The sequence below is a fragment of the Agelaius tricolor genome, unplaced genomic scaffold, assembly GCF_023055355.1.
Source record: "Agelaius tricolor isolate 1412-34295 unplaced genomic scaffold, bAgeTri1.0.p SCAF_43, whole genome shotgun sequence".
Lineage (NCBI taxonomy): Eukaryota > Metazoa > Chordata > Aves > Passeriformes > Icteridae > Agelaius > Agelaius tricolor.
Window position 1 is genome coordinate 290,047 of NW_027269303.1, and position 25,732 is coordinate 315,778.

General features: G+C 51.8%; 1 protein-coding gene across 1 annotated transcript; it reads left to right on the forward strand.

The window, feature by feature from the left end:
- Positions 1–10,465: 10,465 nt before the first annotated feature.
- LOC139604019 (olfactory receptor 14J1-like) lies at positions 10,466–11,398 on the forward strand. Its single transcript, XM_071455009.1, has one exon. The coding sequence runs from the start codon at positions 10,466–10,468 to the stop codon at positions 11,396–11,398; it is 933 nt and encodes a 310-aa protein (XP_071311110.1).
- Positions 11,399–25,732: the final 14,334 nt, after the last annotated feature.

Genomic DNA, 25,732 nt, shown 5'->3' on the forward strand with positions numbered 1-25,732 from the left:
TGTGTTTGCTTAGCTCTGGGTCTAGTCCTGGCCTAATAAAGCCCAGGCAGGGTGGCACATTGCAGGGAAAACGGGTCCATGAGCTTATGGGGTTGCCATCAGCAGCAGAGTGAATGTGCCCTTTGGGGATTTCTCTGGAGACAAAATTAGGGACCTACTCCATGCCACAATATTCTCTTAGATCTTTCTGAAATATCCTAGAAAAGGCTGTGAAACTTCACATTTCCTTGCACACCCACTGCTTGAATAGGGGCATTTTTGTCCCTCCTCAAAGCCATTGCTCTTGCACATCAGAAACATGAACATCCACCAACAGGAATGATGCATGGTCCTCCTGCTGCTGCTTCAGAGGACTGGGAAGTGCAGACCTGGGTATTACCAATATGAGCACTTAATTAGCATTTCATGCTCCTTCGAGCTGTCCAGATCTCAGGGCTTTCTGTTTCAAAGCAGCCACTGCACCATCTCTAGGGAAGAACAGGAAATGGGAAACAGTGACTGCCAGCCCTGCAGGGGTGTGGGGGAAAACCTGAAGTGTCTGCATCAAAAGATGAATGGGAAGAGTGTAATTGCCAAAGCCATCCTTCATTAGGACAGCAGGACCAGTTCTTTACTGCATGCTTGCATGAAAATCCTTTGGGATCTCCTTTGTGTATCTCATGCAGAAAAGGAGCTCTTAATAATACCACGCTACTTAAACCAGATTGGGATGTGGCTCTGTAGTGGTTCACAATGAAGCAGACTGCCTGCTTTGTCACTCCCAGCCCTGGTGAGCCTGCGAGGGACTGTAGTGTATCCCATGCCTGTTTTGCCTCCAAGCAAAGCTTGGTTTTCCTTATTAGTGTGGAGTAAATAGAAGAATAATAAAATGGACAATTAAACTGGCCACTTTGGAGGATATGCTCATGCTTTCACATGTCAGTCCTGTACCTCATGCTCCCAAGGCTTGTTACTCATCATGAAATATTTTAACAAAAAACCTCAGCTCTCATGTTACATCTGAATAAAATTGCATAAGATCATCAAGAATTCTGCTGTCAGGAACAAGACAAGAGCCTTCCGACACTCACTTGCAGCTGTCCTGGATTTCTGCAGCCCTTTGTGAAAAGCTGCTGCAGACAGAGTGTTTGGAGTTGGTTTGGGCCATTATGAGAGATCAGTGGAGCAGTGTGCAGGGCTCTCCTGGCAGAAAATTGTTTGTCCAAGCCCAGGGACATGGTGCCGGCAGAAGCGGAGCGGCCCCGCTCCCAGCCCGAGAGTCTGTGAGCTGAGCCACGCTGGGGAGGAAAGACAGCGAGGGGCTCCAGCCCAGCTGCTTCCCCTGCCCTGACCGTTCCAGGGAGCTCTGCCATGGGAGAAAGCCGACGCCGGACGAGCCACCGAGCTTCCATCAGCTGCTGGAACTGCTCCGTGACAGCTCCTGTTCTTCCCGAGAGAGAACCTGGTGCCTTCTTGGAACGCGTGTCATGGGGGGATTCTGTTTGTTAATAAACTGTTGGGGTTTTTCCACTTTCATCTATTAGTAATAACTTCATATTGCTGGAAAGGGATTGTTGGAACACTATAGCGGAGATGACTTATTGCACAATATCCTGTTTTAAGTTGTCTCAAACTGTGTGAGACAGATGGCTTCACATAGGAGCATCCCCAAGGCTGCTGAGGGGAAGGCACAGAGGAAGACAAACCCAGTATTTCTGAGGGAAACTCCTTGACACCAAACCAACCTGAGCTGTCAAACAGCAGACCTGATGTTTCAAGGCATGGGCCAAAGGGGAAAACTTTCAGTGTGTTTGGTGCAGGCTGGGTTATGCTCAAGGCAAAGGTGTGTCAGTGTGTTGGATAATACTCTTTTCGGGACCTAGAAATGGGACAACTGAGAGGTGTTTTAAAAACTTTTATTCCATTTTCAGTCTCATGAAAAGGGTGAGACAATACAGATCTTATAATTCACACCATCACAATCAGAAGCTGACTATTTCCTAATTATAATACCTTTTAAGTGTTTCTTGGTCTATCTGCTTTTTTCCACACCATGTTGTAGATGCCTTAAAGCCAATTATTTCAAACTACCCCTTGTGGGTCCCACTACAATGCATCTTTCATAGCTTTATTTTTCCAAAGTCTTATTTGCAAGGCCATCTTTTGAAATTTTTTTCTAGCTCCATTTCTCTCTCAACAATATCTGTCCTATTCCATGGCATTTTTAAGTCAGCATTTCTTGTCTCAAGATTTATATACAGATTCATACTGTGTGGGCCTTCTATTAGGCTCTAAAAACTTTTTACATATCCTTTTTCCACATCAGTGCACTCGGCTCCTTCTCTCCTCATTGTGCCTGTCAAGCACAGGGGCCCAGAGCTCCTGCAGAAACCATCAGCACTCAGTGGGAGCAAACTTGTGTCCAGTCCTCACCTGGAGCTGTGGTGCCCAGCATTCCACCACATTGGAATGAGGAACTGTTCCTGCTCTTTCAGAAGGAGCTAAGGAGGTTTGGCCATCAGATCAGCTCCTTCCCAGCTCTTGATTTGCTGCCCTGGGGGAGCTGCTGCTTGTGGCAGCACTTGTTTCACAGCTGACAGCCCTGCTCTGCTGGCCAGCAGCCATTGCAGGAGCTTTTGCTGGTGACATTGAACGTTTCAGATCTTCTTAAGGAAAGCTCAGGGCAGAACTTGTCAAAAGAGCATTGCCTGGGTGATGCTTTTAACATTGGATCTTTCCTCCACCAGTGTTCATGTCCAGGGGCCTGTGACCCCGAGTGGGTGCTGCCTCCTGAAATCCCGAACAGCACAGGGTGTCTCCCAGAGGCAACCTGCCACCACCTCCAACTCAGGCTGCCCTGGCAGTGCCAAGCGCCTCCTGCAAACTGACATCAGGAAACTGGATTGGTGAGTTTTGATTCCCATGAAAAGGGTTGGCATTCGTGTCCAGGGGCCCGTGGCCCCAACTGCGCTGCCACCTCCTGAAATTCCGAATGGCGCACAGCATCTCCCAGACCCAAGCTGCCAGCACCTCCAACTTGGGCCGCCCTGGCAGTGCCAAGCTCCTTCTGCAAAATGACATCAGGAAACTGGGGTGGTGAGTTTTGTTTCCAATGGAGAAAGGCCTGTGTTCAGCCCAGGGGCCTGTGGCCCCAGTTGGGCGGCCGCCTCCTGAAATCCCGAACAGCTCAGGACGTCTCCCAGATCCAACCTGCCACCACCTCCAACTCAGGCTGCCCTGGCAGTGCCAAGCGCCTCCTGCAAACTGACATCAGGAAACTGGAGTGGTGAGTTTTGTTTCCAATGGAGAAAGGCCTGTGTTCAGCCCAGGGACCTGTGGTGTAACAACTCCCCCAGGCCCCGGAGTCTCAGACCTCAGGCAGCCACCGGTGACCAACAGGGACAGGAAGGCAACAGGACGGGTCTGGGTTTAGCAAAACCCAGGATCCTTTACTGTGCCAGACAAGAAACGAGGGGGGAAGGGTCATGGATTTTACATGACAGGGTAGGGGTGGAGTTTAGGGTTGGGGTCCAATAGCAGGAGGAGCAGGGGACTGCAAAGGGGTGGATCAAGGAAAAAACTAAGGAAAAAAAATCAATAGAAAAAACTAAGGCAGGGACATTGCAGTAGAATTTACACTAATGGGAGTACAGGAAAAGAAGAACATTCTGGGGCCATTCCTTATTTGACAAAATGGAGTGGAGTGTTTCTTCCTGGGCTTCCGGGGTCACAGCCCACAGGATGGAGGGGTGGAATCTTCTTTAAATCACACCCCTCGCCTGATGCTCTCTGTCTGGGTAGAATCCCCACCTCCTGGGGTGGGGGAACCCCACACCTCCCCCTTTTTCTTTCTTTTAGAAACAGGGGAAAAATTAAAGTTATAGCCCTTAAATTAGTTAATACTTATGAGGTAACTTATAGATAGATTATGACAACTCATAAAGGGATTCCCAGGGACATAATAATGAACAGTAAAACACTATTAACATGACAATAACAATTATAAAACTGATAATTTTAGCTAAACTTGAGACAATAAACAATCTTAATGGAAAGACTAAACATGAAGGGGGTACACACAAGAAGATTAAAAGGTATAGGTAAGAAAGTAAGTTTAATGTAATAATTAAAGTAACACTTAAGCCTTTTCTTTCATTTCTTTGCTCTCAACTTAATACCCTTATTCTTAGTAAATTAGTCCTTCTCTTTTTTGCTCACTCTCTTACTTTCTCTTTTTCCTTTTTTCCTCTTTCCCCTTTTTCTCTTCCCTTTAAACATCTTTCAAGTATTCTATACTATCACTTCTTGACTTACAATCAAACAGCTTACGCACACCTTCTTTTCACTTGCTTTTCACTCTAATTAAAACTTATGTTATTTTTCTGCTAACAAAAAATTGTCATTTGCAAGATCAAGTACGAAAGTAAAACACATAATTTATAAAAACACAAAATGAAACTCATCATTTGTAAAAAACTTTTTAAACCAGTGAAAAATCAAGCATCAAATTAGACTTACACATTTATCATGAGATATTGTTTTTCTGCAGGGTTCCTTCCATAAAGGATAATAGGGTATAAAGAGTGTATTCTGGAAACTTGATTTTTCCAATTAATTAAAATAAAGAGATTTAAAAACTTAACATGAGTAATGGGAGTTAGGATTGTTTGTGTCATATTAACTTCTTGTAATATTAGTTGAGAACTATTTACATTTATGTATATATTAAAATGAAAAGAGATAATAATAGTCTGTAAAAACTAAATTAACATTAACAAATGAAATAATAATTCTGGTATTTAATAGCTTACATGAGTTAAATTAGTACTATTAAATCAAGCTACTCCTTTCTAATGAAGACTGGGGGGTTGGAAAAGGTTAATCAAACAAACATATCTTTTGTGATATAAACATGATCTAGAACTCGCTTAAAATTAAAATGATCTAAATACAACTGAAAATATATTTACCAGGAAGGGGGAATAAAAAGGGAAGTGTTAGGGTTTCTACAGAAAACTTGCACAGTTACATTAATTTGCTGTCTGGAGCAGGCTTGGCGATGATTTCTCCTTCTCCACCAGCTGTGCTTGGGAGCTCTGGGTGTCAAACTTTGTTGAGTGCAGTTTGCCATGGCGTGCTGGAGGTGCCTGCCGCTGCAATCCATGGCGGTGGGCACTGGCACAGGCACAATTTGGTTGAACACAAAGTTTCTCTGGGGAGTCCGGATGGCAGTGGCCGCATTCAAAGGAGGCTCTCAATGCTGAAACACAGGTCCCAAACTGTTTGATGGACTGGCCTGGCTTTGGAGGGGCTCTATGGTGCCGGCAGAGGCAATGAAGTGGGAGATCCTCTCGGGAGAAGGAGTGGAAGCCCTGATGTTTGTGCTGTGTAACTGCAGCAAGTTGTCTGGGGCTCTGCTAGGAGGGTTATGGGCATCACCATTTTGGGGGAGTAAACAAAAGAAGGTTTCTGCAGTGGGGTTTCTGGTTCCATCTTCCCTGGAACAGACGTGTCCTGTGATGGAGTGGTCACAGCCTCCAGAGGTGGAGCCAGAGGCAAGATCAGGGCCAGGAAGAGAAGGTGAAGAGCAGGAGAACAGGTTCCAAGTGGTGTGGCCATCACCATCTTGGAAAGGAGGAACCAGGGTGGCATGGCCAACACTACTCTGGAGCAGGGCCTGGGGAGGGTGTGGGAAAATCAGAGGGGAAGAGAATAAGGTGTGGAGGAATGGCTACGTGACAGGGGCCACGTTCTGGACCAAGAATCGGGAGGATGCAGCTAATCTGGGTCTCTGCACCTGCAAAACACTGTGTCCTTGAGCATAGCTGTGGTACAATAACAAGCAGTGAGAGAGACATGAGAAAAGAAAGATGTAATCCCTAAGGTATGAGGAAGAGCTGATATTGTAGTATACCAATAGATTGCTTAGCTTGCAGAATATGTATGAGCTTATTACTTGTTGTGGATAAAAGTCTGATGCTCTCTTCAATAAATGAAGCTTGCTAAACACTCCTATTGAGCATCCAAGTTTCCCTCACCGCGACAAATGGCCTCTGAACAGGGACCCTACAGAGGGCTTGAACCTGCGAGCCATGGTCCGGTGCAGTATTCTGTGTCGGTCCTGATGCAGCACAGGAGGCAAAAGAGTGGGCTCCGCATCCCTGAGCGACCTTAGAGAAGGGTCTCGGCCGGTGAAAGAGCGGGCTCTGTGCCCCGAGCCACCTTAGAGAAGGGTCTCGGCCGGTGAAAGAGTGGGCTCTGTGCCCCGAGCCACCTTAGAGAAGGGTCTCAGCTGGCAAAAGAGTGGGCTCCGTGCCCCGAGCCACCTTAGAGAAGGGTCTCGGCCGGCGAAAGAGCGGGCTCCGTGCCCCGAGCCACCTTAGAGAAGGGTCTCAGCTGGCAAAAGAGCGGGCTCTGTGCCCCGAGCCACCTTAGAGAAGGGTCTCGGCCGGTGCCCCGAGCGACCTTAGAGAAGGGTCTCGGCCGACTAAGTGCCGCCATCTTGCAAGGGCTGAAACAGCGCTGACGACTAAATTAGAAGATAATGGAGAGACAAGAGGCGTATGACCTTTTAAAATGCTTTTTACAAAAGCAGGGATTACAGGGTATTGACCTGAGAAAAGAACTCCCAGGATTGCTTCCATATGGAGTTGCAAAAGGGTGTTTTACAGATCTCATCTACATCCTCTTGTCCCCTGCCCCCAGCAACTAGGAATGGCTACGTGACAGGGGCCACGTTCTGGACCAAGAATCGGGAGGATGCAGCTAATCTGGGTCTCTGCACCTGCAAAACACTGTGTCCTTGAGCATAGCTGTGGTACAATAACAAGCAGTGAGAGAGACATGAGAAAAGAAAGATGTAATCCCTAAGGTATGAGGAAGAGCTGATATTGTAGTATACCAATAGATTGCTTAGCTTGCAAAATATGTATGTGCTTATTGCTTGTTGTGCATAAAAGTTTGATGCTCTCTTCAATAAACGAAGCCTGCTACACACTCATATTGAGCATCCAAGTTTCCCTCAAAGTGTCTCAAGGCATGCATGGGTCCCACTGCGGTCCATCCCCAACACAGGCTCCTCATGGAGTCCTTGGAGGACAGAATTGGAGGCCAGGATGGCTGAAAAACCTCTCAGAGACTCGGTGTGGAAAGAAAAATCCAAAGTACCTTAAAAACCTTGAGTATCTCAAGGCATTAATGAGCCCCACTGAGTGTCAGTACAAAGCTCTCCAGGGACTCATTAAAGCAGATAATTGGGGCCATGATTGCAGGAACCTCTAACAGAGTCTGTGTCAAAAGGGAAACACCAAGTACCTTCAAAAAACTGAAGTACCTTGAAGTATTAATGAGCCCCACTGAGTGTTGTTACTGACAAAGCCTCTCCAGGGATTAATTACAGCAGATAATTGGAGGCCATGATTGCACAAACCTCTCAGAGACTCCAAGGCAAAAGCCAAACCCAAAGTCCTTTGAAAAACCTGCAGAGAGGCTGCTGGCACAGAGGCGGCTCCTGGCAAGGGCAGCGCTGCAGAGAGACAGCTCTGGGCAGGAGCAGCTCCTGTGCACAGCCCAGCAGGGCTGGGGCACTGCCTGCAGCCAGCCCGGGCACAGCACAGAGCCACAGAGGGGTTAAACTCAGCCTGGGCTGGGAGCACAGGGCAGAGCTCACTCAGGGCTCACTAGAGCAGAAATAAGCCCAGGTTTGAAGCAGTCATTCCCTGGCTGTGGAAAGAGAAACCGCAGTTCCTGCAGGGATCTCCTGGAGCTGGCACAGCCCAGAGCTTTTAGGACCTTTCAGGAGGACTCTCAGAGCTGCTCCAGGGCAGGGCTGGCTTTCCCTGCTGCCCCAGCCCAGGCACAGCCCAAGGCAGCTCCTGTTGCCAGGCTCTGCTGCAGGGCTGAGCAGCCGGGGCTGCAGCCAGGGGTGCCCAGGGCTGTCCTGCAGAGCAGGGTCCTGCAGCCCAGGGCGCTGTGCTGGGGCAGGGACTCTGCTGCCTGCCAGGGACAGCTCTCAGCCGGCCCTGGCAGCTGCTCCCAGCGCTGGGGAGAAGCTCTGGGGGGAAGGAGCCGCCCTGAGCAGGGCAGGGGCTGCTGCTGAGAGGGGCTGGGTGGGGCAGGGCTGCTCCCAGCTCCAGACCAGCCTGGGCACTGCTCCGGAGGGCACTTCCCAAAGAAGGTAAGCCTGGGATTGCTGTAAAGATCAGGAGCTTTCCTGAGAGTGTTTTCAATTTCTTTCTTGGAGAAGGATGGGAAAGTTGGGGTGATGACAAAGATTTTTGCTTTTTTTACATTTTTATATATTCATAGCTCTGTAAATTAATATTATATGGTTATAAAACTATAATCCTTACTTTATTCTATTAAACTCTTAACTAACTCAATAAAGCTACTATTATATACTTTTATAACTATAATAATTAATTAACTCAAGTACACTTCCTAACCATTCTCTTAGATTTTAGAACAATAAGCTGATGATCAATCTTCCTGAAATACTTTCTTATTATCAGTCTTATTATCAAATAGTCTTATTATCAGGAAGAGAACCTACAAGAACATTTTGGTTTTTCACCAGAATGTGAGCAGTCATAACCAAAATTTTTGGCAAAGAAGCCTTTGGACCTATTTCAACGGGTTGAGCCAGGGGTGTGTAACCAGGGCAACTAAATCTCCTATTGGATGTTCCTGTTAAATTTCCTAATTAATCAACCTTAATAAATTGCTGAAATCAGGGGCCAGGTGTGCCCCATCACCACTGGGACACCTGAAAGCTTCCAATTAATGTCTGGTTTTTACTTTACTGTTCTAACATTGTTGAAAGGGGTTTTTTCTCTTTGGATTATAGACAACAGGGGGATGAGAGAAGCAGAATAGGAATTGTAATCTCAGAATGACAGAACATTTTGAGTTGAAAGGGACACACAGGATCACCAAAGGAATGTTTGAGCATTTACAGGGACTGCAGAACTGTAAATTGAGTTGATCAGTGTCTCTGCTGGGAGCCTCCCAAAGGGCCCTCAGCCACTCCTCAGCCCTGCACAGCAGCAGCATCACCTCTGCAGGGCCCAGCAGGGCTCTCCTGAGCTGCCCTTGCCCAGCTGCACACAGAGCCTGCCCCAGCCAGGGCCCTGCACACAGGCAGGTTTCTGTAGGGCCCCAGCCAGGGCACACAGGCTGGCATGGGCTCTGTGAGCGCTGGCAGGGACAAGGCTCCTCTCAGGAGGGAATGTCCAGGCCCAGGGAGATGCTCAGGGAAGGAGAGGGGGCTGAAGAGAGCAGGGCTGGGGCAGGAGGGCACTGTTGGTGTGTGGGAGGTGCCGGGCACAGCTGGGCACGGGAACACTGTCCTGAGTGCCCGGCTGTCTCTGCCCTGCCCTCTCAGGCACAGCACCACAACATCTGCTCTTGGTTCTGCCCTGCCCTGACATTGGCACTGTTATCTGCTGCTCTCAGGGAGGCTCTGGCATCTGCAGCAGCTGAGTCAGGCACTGCCCTTGGCATTCCTGCCAGGCAGGGCTGTCCATGGCAATGGGGTGTCCAAGCTTCCCTGGCACCTGTGGGGCTGTGGGCAAAGCAGTCCATGGCAAAGGGGAATGAGCTGAGCCCCCTCTCTGAGATCCCATCATGGGCACAGCCAGGGATCTCCTTGCTGTGCCCTGCCAGGCTCTGAGCTGCCCTCCTGGGTGCAGATCTGTGCCAGAGCCTCTGGGAGTTCCCTGAATGTCCCACGGGGAAGGGCAGAGCTGCCACAGCTGAGGAAATGCTGCTGGGTTTGCCAAGGGAGCCGTGAGTGTCCTTGGCACAGGGGGTGCTGAGACCTTGCCCAGAGACCTTGAGAGAGGGTGAGACATTCAGGGATCCCTCTGCTCTGGGCAGGGTCTGGTTTATCCCAGGGTACCCGGGGAGTGTGATTGGGCTCTGATTGCAGCCAAAGGTGCAAAGCCAGGGCAGTTGGGAACAAGCCCATCCAGCCCCTCACCTTCCCTCAGCCACAGGGAATCCTTTGCCTCTCCCATCTCTCAGTGGCAAACTCTGAGTGCAGCAGAAATGCTGGGGATTTCTGACCTCAGAGAGCCAGGAATGATGTGTGGGTAGGAAAACAATTCCTACAATCCATTCCTGCCCTCCTTTAAAAGTGGGAGTTCAGATGCTATCAAGCCTGTCTGAATTAGGAGTGATTCCCCTGACAAATCCTGGATATCCAGCCTTGTTTCTCTGCCCCATGGCCACAAACCCAGGGCAGTGGGGCAGGGATGGCTCCTTGAGAGCCCCTATGGACAGCCATGGCTGCTCCTGGCACACTCAGCCAGCACAACTGGAGCTCAGGCAGGCACCTGAGTGAAGGTTTTCCCAGAGCAGGAGCAAGGCTGGGTGAGTCCCAGCGGGACAGTCTGCAGGGAATGGCCCAGGTTTGGCTCCATGCAGCCTCTGCGGACTTGTGACTGTCCTTTCTCCATGAACAGGTGCCCATGTGCAGCCCCAGCAGATGTCCAACAGCAGCTCCATCAGGCACTTCCTCCTGCTGGCATTGGCAGACACGCGGCAGCTGCAGCTCCTGCACTTCTGCCTCTTGCTGGGCATCTCCCTGGCTGCCCTCCTGGGCAACGGCCTCATCATCAGCGCCGTAGCCTGCGGCCACCACCTGCACACGCCCATGTTCTTCTTCCTGCTCAACCTGGCCCTTGCTGACCTGGGCTCCATCTGCACCACTGTCCCCAAAGCCATGCACAATTCCCTCTGGGACACCAGCAACATCTCCTACACTGCATGTGCTGCCCAAGTATTTTTCTTTATGTTCTTCATCTCAGCAGAGCTTTCCCTGCTGACCATCATGTGCTATGACCGCTACGCGTCCATCTGCAAACCCCTGCACTACGGGACCCTCCTGGGCAGCAGAGCTTGTGCCCACATGGCAGCAGCTGCCTGGGCCAGTGCCTTTCTCTATTCACTGCTGCACACGGCCAATACATTTTCCCTGCCCCTGTGCCATGGCAATGCCCTGGGCCAGTTCTTCTGTGAAATCCCACAGATCCTCAAGCTCTCCTGCTCACACTCAAGCCTCAGGGAACTTGGGCTCATTGCAGTTAGTGTCTGTTTAGGACTCAGTTGTTTTGTGTTCATTGTTTCCACCTATGTGCAGATCTTCAGGGCTGTGCTGAGGATCCCCTCTGAGCAGGGACGGCACAAAGCCTTTTCCACCTGCCTCCCACACCTGGCTGTGCTATCCATGTTTATCAGCACTGCCACATTTGCTCACCTGAAGCCCCCCTCCATGTCCTCCCCATTCATGGATCTGGCCCTGTCAGTTCTGTACTCGGTGGTGCCTCCAGCCCTGAACCCCCTCATCTACAGCCTGAGGAACCAAGAGCTCAAGGCGGAAGTGTGGAGACTGATGACTGGATGCTTTCAGAAACATTAAACTGCTGGCCAATTTCTGCAAATCACTTGTAATAAAAGCAATCTTTGATAGTTCTTTTTGGGTTTGGTTGTGGGATTTTTTATTGTGATTTCTATTTTTAACATGGTCCACAGATATATGTCATTTATTGTGCCATTTTTCATTTTGTTTCTCTCCCCCTTTACTGCTGCCCCAGAGCGTGTCAACAAAGAACTGTTCTCTCAATGGCTTTAAAGGAACTAAAGGATGTCCCAGCAGAGTTTTCTGCAGAGATGCCCTTTTGCTGCCTTCTCTGGAGCTGCAGCAGCAATGTCTGTGTGCAGAGCTGGGGCAGATCAGTGCTGGCCCAGCAGCTGTGCCCAGCAGCAGCAGCAGCAGCAGCACTTGGTGTTGCCAGTGCTGCTGCCGTGGCCCTGCCCCGCTGCCCTGGTGGCCCTGGTGTTGCTGCAGGGCCTGAGTGCTCTCGGGGCCGGGCAGAGCCCTGGGGGTGGCAGTGCCGGGGCTGCAGCAGGGACAGGCCATGTAATATAAATCACCTTTGATAATTCTTTTGGGTTTGGTTATGGGTTTGTTCTGTTTTCCCCCATGTTTCAGTTTTTCAATATTGTCCACAAAGAAAAGCCATTGGTTTTGCCATTTATCATTTTGTTTCCCTCTATCTTCCCTGTGACCACAGAGTGTGTCAATGAGGGGCTGCACTCCATGTGGCTTTAAAGAACTAAAGGATCTCCCAGCAAAGATTTTTCCAGAGATCCCCTTGTGTTGCCTTCTCTGGAGCTGCAGCAGCAATGTCTGTGTGCAGAGCTGGGGGCAGATCAATGCTAGCACAGCAGCTCTGCTCCTGCTGGCCACACCATTCCTGATCCAGGCCAGGAGCCATTGGCCTTCTTGCCCACCTGGGCACACTGCTGCCTCATGTCCAGCCTGCTGTCCATCAGTCCCTGCAGGTCCCTTTCTGCCTGGCTGCTCTCCAGCCACTCTGTCCCCAGCCTGTTGCGCTGCAGGGGTTGTTGTGGCCAAAGTACAGGACCCGGCTCTGGGACTTTTTAAACCTCACCTTGTTGGATTTGGGCCCTGGATCAAGCCTGTCCAGGGCCCTGTGCAGAGCCCTCCTACCCTCCCACAGATCAACACTCATACCCAGCTTGGTGACATCTGCAAAGATGTCCTTGGTTCCATGGGGCCCCTCAGTGTCACAATGGCCTCCTGGTTACACCAGGCCCTGCACTGTCACACTGGTTTCCTTGGTTCCATGAGTCCATGCAGAGCAATAATGGTCTCCTTGGTTTCATGGGCCACAAAATGTGACAGTGGACTCCTTGGTTCCATGGGGCTTCACAGTGTCACAATGTTCTCATTGGTGCTCCAGTTTCACAGTGGCCCCTTGGTTCCATGGGGCCCAGGGTGTCACAATGGCCCCATGGTCACATGAGGTCCCACACTGTCACCATGGTCTCTGGGGTTCCAAAAGTCCCCTCAGTGTCACAATGGACTCCTTGTTTCCACAAGGCCACACAGTGTCACAGCATTATTCCAGATTCCTTGAGGCCCCAACGTGTCACAGTGGCCCCTTGGTTACACAGGATCCTGCAGTGTCACACTGTCCCCTTGGTGCCATGAGGCCCCGCAGTGTCAGAACGGCCCCTTGGTTCCACTGGGCCCTGCAGTCTCCCAATGGTCTCCTTGGTTTAGCAGTGTCAAAATTGTGAAACCCCTTGGTTACACAAGGCCCAGCAGTGTCACAATGGCCTCTGTGGTTCCACGAGGGCCCAGAGTGTCACGGGGCACTCCCTGGGTCCATTTGGCCCCACAGCACCACCATGGACCCCTGGATCTGTGGGGCTGCAGGGTATCACCATGGTCCTCTTAGTTCCACAAGGCCCTGCAGTGTCACAAGGGCCCCAGAGTGTCCCAATCATCAGAGAATGACAGAATCAAATAGGCTGGAAAAGACCTTTGGGATCATCAAGTCCAACCTATGCCCTAATACTGCCTTGTCACCCAGACCATGCCACTGAGTGCCACTGGAGAGGGACAGTGACTCTGCCACCTCCCCCCTGGCCAGCCCATTCCAGTTCCCACTCACCCTTTCTGTGAAGAACTTCTTCCTATTGTCCAGCCTGAGCCTCCCCTGGTGCAGCTTAAGGCTGAGTCTTCTTGTCCTGCCCTCCAGCAGATCCACACTCACACCCAGCTTGGTGCCATCTGCAGTTTGTGAATGCTGCACTCGATCCCCTCACCCAGACCATCAGTGAAGATATTAAACAGGACTGGGCCCAGCACAGATCCCTGGGGACAGCACCAGTGCCTGGACACCAGCTGGGTGCAGCACCATCCCCACCACTCTCTGGGCCCAGCCTCCAGCCAGCTCTTAAATCTCCCAGCCAGGAGGGAACCTGCCCAAGCCGTGGGCTGCAGCTTTTCCAGGGAATGCTGTCAGAGACAGAGTCAAAGGCTCTGCTGGAGTCCAGGCACACAACATCCACAGCCTTTCCCCCATCCACAGGGATGAGCTGGCAGGACACTGAGGCTGCTGAGCTTCCAGTTCCCCTTCTCACACAATGGGCCTTGTGTGGTTTCCATAGGCCTGGGGATGTGGAGAACAAGCTCCAGGTGTGAGCTCACCTGGTGTAGACAATTGATCATCTGGTAACATGAGGTGACAGAGTGGGGGCTATGACATCACAGAGTGGGGGATGTGAGGTCATGGAGAAGCTACAGCATCACAGACTGCCTCTGTGACATCACAGAGCCAGCTGTGACATCACAGGGCAGATGTCTGACGTCACAGAGCAGACTGTGAGCTCACAGAGCAGGCTGTGACATCCCAGAGGGGCTGTGTCAGGTCACTGGGTTGATCACTCTGCCCCAGCTCCCCCTCACAGTTTCTCCCAACAAGTCCAATGCTGTCCATGCCCAGCGGGGTCCCTGTCCCCCGGGATCCCCCCGGCCCTGCTGGAGCCACAGCCTCCACCAAAGGATGTTCCACAGGATCCACCCCAGAGCCTGACATGGGGACAAGGGGCCAGGGCTGTGTGACCAGGACATCAAGGACGGGGATTATCCAGGTCACTGTGGCCTGGGTTGGGTTGCCCAGGGCAGGAAAGATGTCTGGCAGCTGCAGCAGGGTCTGGGAAGGGCCTCCAAGGTGGGGCTGGAGCCCCTGGGCTGTGAGCAGAGGCTGAAGGAGCTGGGCTTGTCCAGCCCAGAGCAGGGAAGGCTGAGGGGCTCCTCATCCCAGCCTGGCAGTGCCAGCGAGGAGGGGATGGAGAACACAGAGCCAGGCTCTTCACCGGGGGCCTGGTGGGAGACAAAAGCCAATGGGTGGAAGGGGAAAGAGGGGAGATAGGCCAGGACAGGAGGAGAGGAAATGAGTCAGGCTGGTTTCAGCATTTCCTCAGCACCAAAAGCAGCCTGACCTCCCTTCTCCATCCACCACTGACAGCTTTGCAAATCAGGAATTGTTGGAGCTGTTTTGCCCCCACTCCAGGATGAGCATCCTGATACAAGAACTTAATTGTGTTTTTATCTGTCACAGAACCACATTTGTGTGAAAATAATGTTAGAATGGAAATGTGGATGGAGGACACATCAGACACTGCTGGGACTTTGAACATAGCTCAGGGAAGAGTGTGATTGTTATTAAATTTTATCCTGTTCAACCATGATCTGTTGGCCATGAGGAGAAGCTTTCTGTGCCTCTGAGTCTCACCAGTTCCTGTCCCCCAAAGGACTCAAACCTGATGAGTTGTGGTTCCCACTCCAGTGGCTGCACTTGCACCTCCCTCCATCCCCAGAGCAGAGCTCCCTTGTCCCAGAGAGTCCCTGGCAATGCAGGGATGAAGGAAACAGGACAGGCTGTGGGGATCAGGGGCAGGGCATGCCCAGGGATTTGGGGTGGTTGTGAGCCCAGGGCAAGACCCAGCCCTTGGCCTTGGTGAATCTCATCCAATTGTCCTGGGCCCATGGCTCCAGCCTGGCCAGATCCCTCTGCAGAGCTTCCTGCTCTCCAGCACAGCCACACTCCCACCCAGCTTGGGCTCACCTGGGAACTGACTGAGGGTGCCCTCAATGGCCTTGTCCAGATCAGCAATAAAGAGATTGAACTGACCTGGCCCAAATCCTGAGCCCTGGGGACACCCCTGGATGTGACTCCATTCCTCAGCTTCTCTGAGTGCCAGGGGTTGGATGAAGGAAGTCCTGGGGTGTGGGTAGGGACAAAGTGTGATTGTCTGCCATGAAGGGTCTTGATTTTCAAATCAGTTGAAACTGCATTAGGAGGTGCTGGCGGTCACTATCAAGTGGACATTGCTGATATCTATCTATAAACAGGAAAAGAAAACTTAAACAGGCAAAACAATTCTCTCTGCATTGTTTTCAATGTAGTATATTCACTTTGAATACAATTGTGAAATGTGTCTAATTAACTAGAGAAGAATTGAAAACTTCAATTATTCCCATGGGCTTTTCTTGTTTGGGGGTTTCGAACAAATGTTTATGAGCGTTTGTCACTGAATTCCTGAACTGAAGAGCTCAAGAAAGAAGAGGCCTCTGGAGTAATAAAATTCATCAGCAACCTCCAAGTGGCTGAGGATCCATGCCCATGAGAGCAGCAATGAACAGCAATGGGCACAGCTTTGTGGCTGCTGTCCCAGCTTTGGCATGGGCCCTGGGCCTGGAGCAGGAGCAGCTCTTGAGGGCCCCAAGGCCGGGGCTCTTGTGCTGCCCTGGGCAGATGGGATGGCAGCAGGGGCTGCAGAGCTCTCAGCACCTCAGGCCGAGGGCAGCAGGGCAGCCAGGGAGCCTCCTTTGGCCTTGGCCAAGCACCTTCCCCCATGGCTGGGGCTGAGTCCTGTGGCAGCTGCAGCTGCTGCTGTGGCCTTGGCAGGGGCTGAGGCCGTGGGGCCAGGGCCCAGAGCAGCCTGGCCTGAGCAGAGCTGTGGGGCCAGAGCCGGCTGGGCTGGGCTGGGCTCAGAGAGGCCCTTGGTGCTGCCCAGAGCTCAGGGCAGCTGGCAGAGCTTGCAGGGAGCTGGGCTCCGAGAGCCTGGCCCAGAGGCCGGCAGAGCCCGGGGCAGGGCTGTCTGTGCAGCCCCACAGGTGCCAGGGGCTCTGCAGGAGCTGGCAGAGGCTGCCCAGCAGTGAGGCCATGGGGCACAGAGCCCCAAGGCTGCTGTGGGCACCACGGCACAGGGGCCGTTCCCAGCCGCAATGCTCCTGGCCTGGGCTGGGCCTGCACAGGGGCTGGGCACTGTTGCAGACATCTTTTCACTAAAAATCCGTTCTTTAGGATTTTTCCTTCTGAGAAGCTAAGAGGCCTCAGAGACAGAATGTAAACAATGGTTATCTGCTGCTGTGGAATGCAACAGGTCCACCTGTGATTGGCCCATCTGGGATGTTTATAATTAATGGCCAATCAAGGACCGAGCTGTCTCGGACAGAGTCCGAGAGAGCTGCCTTTGTTATCATTCTTTTCTTTTCTATTCTTAGCTTAGCTAGTTTCTGAGGAAACCTTTTCATTTCCTATTTCTTTTTAGCATAGGTATAATGTAATATATATATCATAAAATAATAAATCAAGCCTTCTGATCATGGAGTCAACATTCTCGTCTCTTACTTCCCCTGAAAACCCCTGTGACCACGGTCACATTAACCCCTGCTAAGAGTCGGCCCTTTATCTTCTACCGCTGTCTCTGGTGTCTCTTGTGCTCACCAGGTGCCCTCAGTACCCTCGGGGCACAGAGAGTGTCTCCCCGCTGTCGGCCGTGTCGGGGCTGCCCCCGGTGTCTGCCGACTCGGGACTGGCCCAGGGTTCCTGAAAGGAGCCCAGAGGGACAGAGACAGTGGTGCTGGTGGCAGCACCAGGAAGCTGCCGGGGTTTGGCTTTTTTTGCCAGAAAATTGCTGCATTTGGGTTGTGCCAGCACTGGGAAATTGCCAGATGTGGGCACTGGCAGTGCCAGTGCACAGCAGATCTTGGTGGGGAATGTTCTGGCACTGGGAAATTGCCAAATGTTAACTTTCTGTGCCAGCAAACTGCTGGAATTATGCTGTGCAGGCATCTGAAAAATTCCGGATCTGGGCACTGGCGGTGTCAGCAAACACGAGATCAGAGTAGTGTAGGCACCAGGTATTTGCCTGGTTTTGGCTTTCTTTGCCAGAAATTGCTGCACTTGGGCTGTGGTGGCACAGGGAAATGTCCAGATCTGGAAATGGGCGGTGCCATCAAACACCAGGTCTGGGCAGTGACAGTCTTGGCACCAGGAAATTGCTGCATTTTGTCATCTTTTTCCAAAAAATTGCTGTACTTGGGCTGTGTTGGAACCGAGAAATGCCCAGATCGGGGTACAGGCGGTAGCAGCAAACACCAGGTCTTGGCATTGCCAGTGCCAGCAGTGGAAATTGCCAGATTTTGGCTTTCTTTACCAGAAAATTGCTGGATTTGGCTCTGCCAAAACAAGGGAATTTCCAGATCTGGGCACTGGTGGTGGCAGCAAACAGCAGATCTGGGCAGTGCCAGACCCAGTAATGTTGGACATGAATTTGTAGAGAATTTTTAAGGTTTAATAGAAGGTTTGTATAGTATGTATACAAGTGTCACAATCTGTCCTTACGGACAGGTTTTGTGATGGTTCGTGGGTTGATCTCAGAGTGCAAAAAACACCAACATGGTACAGGGGGCTGCGGTGATAGTCAAAAAAAATGTACCTTTATTGAATAACCACAAGAAAATGCATTGGGGAGGAATTGGGGGAAAGGGAAAAAGAGGGAGGAAGAGAAAGGAAGGTATAAAGCTACCAAACATAGAACGGCAAAGTCCTTCAATGTCCAACCAATGGAGTTCACCAGGTCACGTCTGGGGAGGTCTCAGGGTTGCAGTTCATCCAAACTCTTATTATACTCTTTTTCTTGATGGGGGAAGGGGTAAAACTTGAAACTGAATCAAAGGTAGTCTATTGTATTTTTGGGGGAAAGAATGGTATTTAGAGAAGGGTACACACAGTCCATGTTCTCAGCAGTGGGCGAGAGCCATTGTCTTCTTGGTCCACTGCTCACACCTGCAACATCCATCTTGCTTTGGTCAGCTTGCCTCCCCCACACACCTCCCCCAGGTTGGGGGTCTCAGTCCCAGTCCTTGGAAAGAGTGTGGGGGGGCCTTTTCCCATAGGGATTTCATGTCCTGGTCTTTGATGGAGAGGCTTCTTACACCTCAGACTGTCTGTCACAGTGGTTGTAAGACAAGTGAGGGATCTTCTGTGAGGGACCACCCAAAACTCAGGAGAAGTCCAGCCAGGCCGAGAGGTGGGACAACTTCCAAGGCTATTGTTGCAAAAAGGGCATGGTGCCCCCTTCTTCCTTTCATTTGGTTCAGTGTAGCATACTGCAAACACACCTGTGAACCCCATCCTCTCTCCCCTCACTCACCTGGGACCTGCTTTGCTTGGAGAACTGGCTGCAAACAGCCAAAGAGGGATTTTGACTTTTTAATTCTTTGAAGCAATCTAAAACTCCTGAGTTTCCCCATTGCAAACAGACATCCTCCTCAAGTGTGTGCCAAGCCCAAGCTGCCACCAAGAGCACTCCAGACCTGCTCTGGGCCAGCTGTGAGGGTGGATCATCATCCCAACCTGCACTGCGCCATTGCAAGGGGCTGTTGCCATGGACACTGCAGGGACCCCACTGCTGGCTTTGGGTGCCATGGCAACCCCCATCAGTTCAGGTTTCCTTGGAAACCAGCCCAAGGAGCCATTTCTGCAGCCAGGTTCCATGGCCCCTTGCCTGCAGAGCTGTTGCTGCCCTCGGCTGCCATGGCAACCCTGAGGACAAAGCGGTGCCAGGGCTGTTCCAGGTACAATTGCAGTGACACTCGTTGGTGCCACCAGGTGCCATGGCAATGGACACAGGGACCTGTTCCTTAGTTTGGTGCCAAGGCAACCAATGCCCAGACCCATTGTGGTGGTTGGTGGCCATGGAAAGCTGCCCTGGGCCCCTTGCTCAGGGCTGGTGTCAGTGCCCAGAGCCAGAGGGGATCCCTTGCTGGGGGCTGTGCCATGGCCACCTGCCCTGTGCCGCGCTGGCCGCTCGGGCACCAGGAACCAGCAGCCAAGGGCACTGCCAGGGCCAAAGGCCAGGTCAGCCAGACAGAAAGGGGCAGCGCTGGGCACTGTTTCCATGGCAACCGGCACTGGGGGGACACCTGGGTCACCTGGCCTGGCAGTTGCCATGGAAACCCCTGGCAGGCACTTGGGGCACAGCCCCTGGCACTGAGACACTGCTGGGCCGGGTGCTGGGCACAGGGCTGAGCACGCAGAGATGGTTTTGTTCTTGCTGAGCTGCAGCACAGCCAAGGCCTGTCCTGCCCCTCGTCCAGCCACGCTGGGGAGGGGCTGGGGCTGCGGGGGAGCTTGGCAGGGGACACAGCCAGGACAGGTGACCCCAACTGACCCCGGGCACACCCCAGACCAGAGCACATCATGCTCAGGCTATGAAGGGGGGAACAAGGAGGAAGGGGGAATTTTGGAGGGAGGGTTTCTGCCTTGCCAGGTAACACTCAGGCAAGAGGGGGCCCTGTTTCTCCAGTGGGCAGGGTCACTACCAAAGACACAGACACCAACTGAAGGAATGGTGTCATTTATATCATGCACAGCTGCAAAGAATTACAAAAGGAAAAGCTCAGCAAAGCACATCAGCATTAGCAAAGAATTACAAAAGTAGCTCAGCAATCCATCAGAACTAATAATTACATTTTGATGACTAACCCCTTGGTAAAACTCTAGAGGTGTTTGTGGCAGACAAAGATTCTGGCTGACTATCAAGATACACCTTACAGACACCAGTAGTACTTTTGTGACACCATTCTTCATTCATTTTCCTCAATCTCATTTGAGTTAGGAACAACAATTCTGTAGTCCATGGAGCTGGCACCATGTTAATTCCAGAATAATGCCCCCAGGCCCTTTGCTGTTCAGCTTTACCATGCTGTCTGGGGCTAACAAGGCCTGGGGGGGCCCTTTCCCCTCGGGCTGGAAGGGGCCGGGTCCCAGTCCCTGAGGGGCACCCGGGCTCCTGGATGCAATTCCTGTGCAAGTCCCTCAGTGTCACAGCAGCCTTCCCATGGAGCCCCGTGGATCAGAGCATTTCCCAAAGGGGCCCTTGGGGCAAACAGGGAGATTTGGTCTGGCAGGATGTGTAAAACAATATCCTGTCAGATCTACTTGTTCTCACACACAACACTTGGCTGCAGGGACACATTGCCATTGTTCCTGCCCAGGTTTCAGGACTCAGAGTTGTCTTTCCCAGGAGCTGCTCCTTCAGCTGCCTCGGGAGGGCCATTTGGCCTCCGGACCCACACTCTGGCTCCATTATTAGGGCTGCTGGATCCAAACCCTTTATCTCCACAAACGGTGGTGATTGCAGGTGGATCTCCTTTTTTCACAATCCTTCTAAACATTGCAATATTGATAATTGTGCTACCCTGTCATGGGGTTGACCAATCCAATCCTGGTCACTATTGTTTAACACAATTCCTTTAATTTCTCCTTGATATTCTGCATCAATTCCTCCTGCCATGACAGGAATACTTTGCAAGGCCAAGCTCAGGTGAGCAGTTATCAAACCAAAGTGTCCTGGAGGAATCTGAATTCCTGTTTCAGTATTGATAGCTCTCATTTGCTTTGAATTTATCCAAACTAATTCCAGTGCATGAAGGCCCAGCCCTGCAGCCTCTGGGCTGGCCCTGCCAGGGGCCATCACAGCCAGAACAATTTCCCAGGCAGCCCAAGTCTCACTGCCATGGTTGGATTTGCAAACTGGGGGCAGCCGTGCATAGCCAGGGGGTTTCCATTTCCCCCATGGGCCATTGTTAAGGGCAGGGAGCACATCTGGGAGATGGGTTCTCCATGGGCAAAGGTTCCCATCTCCTCATTTTTTCAACTGCTTTTTAAACAACCCCTTTGCCCGTGCAACCAATCCTGCAGCTTGTGCATAGTCTGGCACATGAAAAACCCTGCAGGCTTAATCACGGAATTTTTCACAGGAACAGACAAAGCACTCTGCATCACAGTATCAGCAAACCCTGTAAAAACAGCCAATTTCCTCCCTTCCTCCTTTTTTCATTGTATACAATCTCACAAAGTTGACCACTGACATTAGGGTCCTGGCCAATCCTGTTCTCTAGGGTATTTAGAGTTACATCCCTGAGCCGACAAAGCTACCAAATTAGTATTGTCAGCACTACTTCACATTATTATAATTTTATATGTAGATAAACATATTGATATAGATAGACAGACTTAGACATACATATAAAAATATATAAAAATATATATATGAAGGTCCTATTGTACTATAAACACATATATAGTTACTTATTATATTGATATTTCACTTGCACAAATGCATCTGAGCTCAAGATTAAAACCTTCTTCTCTTGCTCTATGTGGGAGCGTTCCAACAACAGGTTTTCCTTCTGTTGCTCCTCTTTTCAATGGACTCTTAACAAATTCATCTTTGTCTGCCCAAACCCACAAGTTCTTTTCCTGTTCCATGTGTAATTTTTGGATGCATTTGAAGCCATCCAGGGGTTCAGCCTCTTTTACCCGACTGCCCCACTGCTCCCACGGGGCTCCGACCTCAGCCCACTCCAGAGCCAGGGAACTCCAGGGAAGGGCTTCCCATCTGGGAATTTCTGATGGCACTGATTCCTCACATTTACACTGAACAAGTGACATTTTCTTGGAATCTGGCCAGACTGTGCCAGTTTTGTTTTGCCAGTGGCCAAAGTCAGCACCAAAGACACAGACTCCAACTGAAGGAATCAGTGTCATTTCCTGCAGCTCAAAGCAGCAAAGAATCACAACAGGAGCAGCTCAGCAATGCACCCAACCATCCCCACCAAAGATTGCCTGCAGTGATTGAGAAAGATTCAGCCCCAGTTACCCTCAGCCTTTACCATCCCCCAGACCCACACAGCAGCTGGGGAAGCTGTCACAGCCAAGGGCTGCAGAGCCACTCCTGGGCACTGGCAATTCCTGCAGGTGCCTCCAGCCACAGCTGAGGCTCCAACCCCGCTGGGAGAGGGCCCAGCTCTGACAGTGCTGAATGGACAAACTGACAGCACTGCTAGTGTGGCAACATCTGGTTTCATCCTCTCTTGGCTCCCTCCCAAAGCCTGGCCAGGGCCCCAGGAGGAACCAAGGGAGCTGACTTTGACCATTCAGCCCCAAACAAGGCCAGATGTCAGATTTCATGGCCTTGTCTGGCTTCTAAATACACAAAGGTCAATACATGTTTCACTAATGAGTGGCTACATCTATCACAGTGCTAATGACCATGCATATCTCATCAGGGAGCAGATACAAAGATAACCTTTGCTTGGAAGGTTCATCCAGAGGCCACCTTGGGCTCAGGGCCTGCTGTTCAGGCCTCACTCAGGGCTGCTGTCCAGGCCTTGGCACTTCAGGGACGTGCTTTAGTGCTGGGCTTGGCACTGCTGGGTGAGCGGCTGCACTGGGTGAGCTCAGAGGGCTTTTCCAACAGAAAGGATTCTGTGATTCCATGATTCTGTCCACTGCATTCAGCTGGGTCCATGTTAGCAGCATTCATTTGCTCAGAAAGTCTCCTCTTGCCCAGCTCCTGTGGCCTGAGGCTTCAGCTCCTTCAGCTCCTGGTGCTGAGCTGCTCATGCTGAACGAGACGACTCGGAGAGAAGAGCACAGTCCATGCAATTCCTTCTGGGACACGGAGAGGGGAGGCTGTGCAAACAGGAGCATTGTTTGCTGTGGCCTCCTCTCTGCCCTTCACGCCTTTCAGCGCTTGGAACCAGCCCAGAGCTTTCTCCAAGAGTGCAATGGAGCAGCTGTTCCTGCTCCTGGCTCTGGCTCTCTCCAGTCTCTGCCCTTGCCTGCTTCTGTCCCTCGTGCTGTGCCCTCTGTTCCCCCAGGGCTGGCTGGCTGCTGCCCAGGACTGTGGCACTGGCACAGATCCAGTGCTCCAGAGCCTCCTTTCTGTGCCCTTGGAGCTGCCTGGGCACAGCAGCCTTTTCCATCTGCAAGCTCCCCATGGACAGGGAGTGCCCAGCTCCGTTCCTTGCACAGCCTCCAGGAGCCCAGGGCTGCCATCTCAAGTCCCTGCTGGCACTGGGGGCTCCCAGGTGCCTCAGGCTGCTGTGACACCGCTGCACACGGGAGGGAACAGGGGCAGGGCTGTGCTGAAAGTCAGCTCCATCTGCTGTTGCTGCTGCTGCTGCTGCTGCTGTGGGGTCATTTCTGCAGCCCTGGCCCAGAGTCAGGGATCAGATCCTGCCAGTCTCTTCCAGCCCTGGCTGCTCAGAGGTTGGGCCTTGGAGCCTCAGGTGGCCAAAGGCAGCTGCTCCTGGTCCCTCTGTGTGCCCGTGTTCAGCAGTGCTGCTCCATCACTCTGTGCCCAGCAACGGGGAAAAGCCTCAGCCCTGCAGGGCCAGGAGCTGCCGGGCTCTGCCTGAGCAGCTCAGCCAGCAGGAAGGGAGCTGCTCCACACAGGAACCAGGAGCAAAGGACAGTCCTTTGATAGGACATGTTTTCTATTTAAAGGAAAAAAAAGAAAAAGGGAAAAAATAGGTAAATTGTAAAAGATAAGAATAAAATCCAAGTGTTAGTGAGAAAACATAACATAATGTTAGTGAAAAAAACAAAACAGAAATGCAAAGTTACATTCTTTGTATTAAGAGGTAAATGATCTTTTGAAAAAGAGAACTCAGTTATTTACATTGTAAATGTACTGATGGCATGGATCCATCTTACTGATCTCAGCAGCCTTTTAAAAGATTTTGGGCTTTGTTTCCAACATTGCCACTTGAAATTGTGCTCGAAGCAAGAGGAAATTGCTTTGTGCCCTTCCAGCTCCAAGCAGGACTGGGAATGGAAACTCTGTCAAACCCCAAATCCTTTAGAAGATGCCCTTCCTTCTCAGCCTGGAAATGAGCTGCACATTCCCTTTGAAACTGTCAGGGGTTTCTTTAAGACACAAAGTCCCAATTAGGGCTTTTTGCTCTGGTTTGGCAGTGCAGAAGGGCAATTCTCCATCCATCAGCTCCAGACTGCACTGCCTCAGGAGCACGGCCCACTCGCCAGCTTTGGCCCACTCGTGGCACTGCTAGAGGAGGAAGAAAGTGCAACTGCACAATTCCAGCCAATCAAGAAGGAAGAATGGGACAGACAAAACAGCCTGTGCAGATCCAGGCGTTCAGCTGGGACTGTGGAGAGTTTGGGTCCTTGCCAATTGGATGTGTGTCCCCAGCTGCAATCTCTGGGCCTGCAGCAGAGTCTCACTCACTGCCAAAGCAGAAAGCTCAGGCGCTGTGCTCGCAACGGGCTCGTCTGATGCAGAGCTGTCAGAGCAATGTGAGGGCAGAGCCAGCCCAGCTGGGCCCAGGGCTGAGCCCAGCAGAGCCCTGGCAGAGCCCAGAGCAGCCTCAGCAGCCGCAGAGCCTGGCTGCAAGGAGAGAAAGCAGAAACCGCCCGTCAGCTGAGGGCTCCTGTGCCCTTGTGCCAAGGCCTGCGGTGCCCAGGCCGTGCTGGCTGTGCCCAGAGCTGTGCCCAGAGCTGCCCAGCCCTGCTGCCTTTGGCAGCAGAGCAGGAGGGCAGGACATGTGCCCAGCCTGCAGCCAGCCACGGCACATCCAGCCCTCAGCAGCTGCCCAGAGCAGGATGCTCCTGTGCTCGCTGCCATCTCCCAAAAGCTCTGATCCCACCCTGCCAAGCACACAGGGACCCACCTCACGCCAGCCACGGCTGCAAGAAAAGCTGCTCCCAAACCATGGCCTCAGCCTTCTCCAAGGGCACGGCCCATCCACGCCACAGCTGCTCCCAAGCACTTCCCCATCCACACTGGACCACCTAGAACGCTTCCTCTGGAAAAACAAACAACACATTCTTGAAAAGAGATTAGATGCAAAAAGGGAAAACAAGAAAAATGGTGAAAACTCTTATCTCTGTCAGGGCCTTGAGGAAGGCCCAACTCCAACATGGTAGGGAAAAACCAAGCCATGGCTGAGGGAAGCCCACACTTTCTCTCTTCCCCCCTGCACTGCCCCCCAAAATCACCGTGATCCCAAAGCAAACAAGGGCAGTGGAGCAGCCCAAGCCCTTCCTTGCCTGCAGAGCAAAGCAGCCCCTGCACAGGTTCTGGAGTCCCACCTCTGCTCCCACCATGGGGCTTTGTTTGTGTCGGGCTGGCTGCCCCAGCCCCAGCCCCAGCCCCAGCCCGGGGCACGGTGGGTGCTGGGGGCTGTTGGCAGGGCCAGGAGCCCACTCCCATTTCGTACCCACCCCAGCCCATCCTCCCAGCCCTGCCAAAAAGCATCTGGGCAGCGACTGAAGGT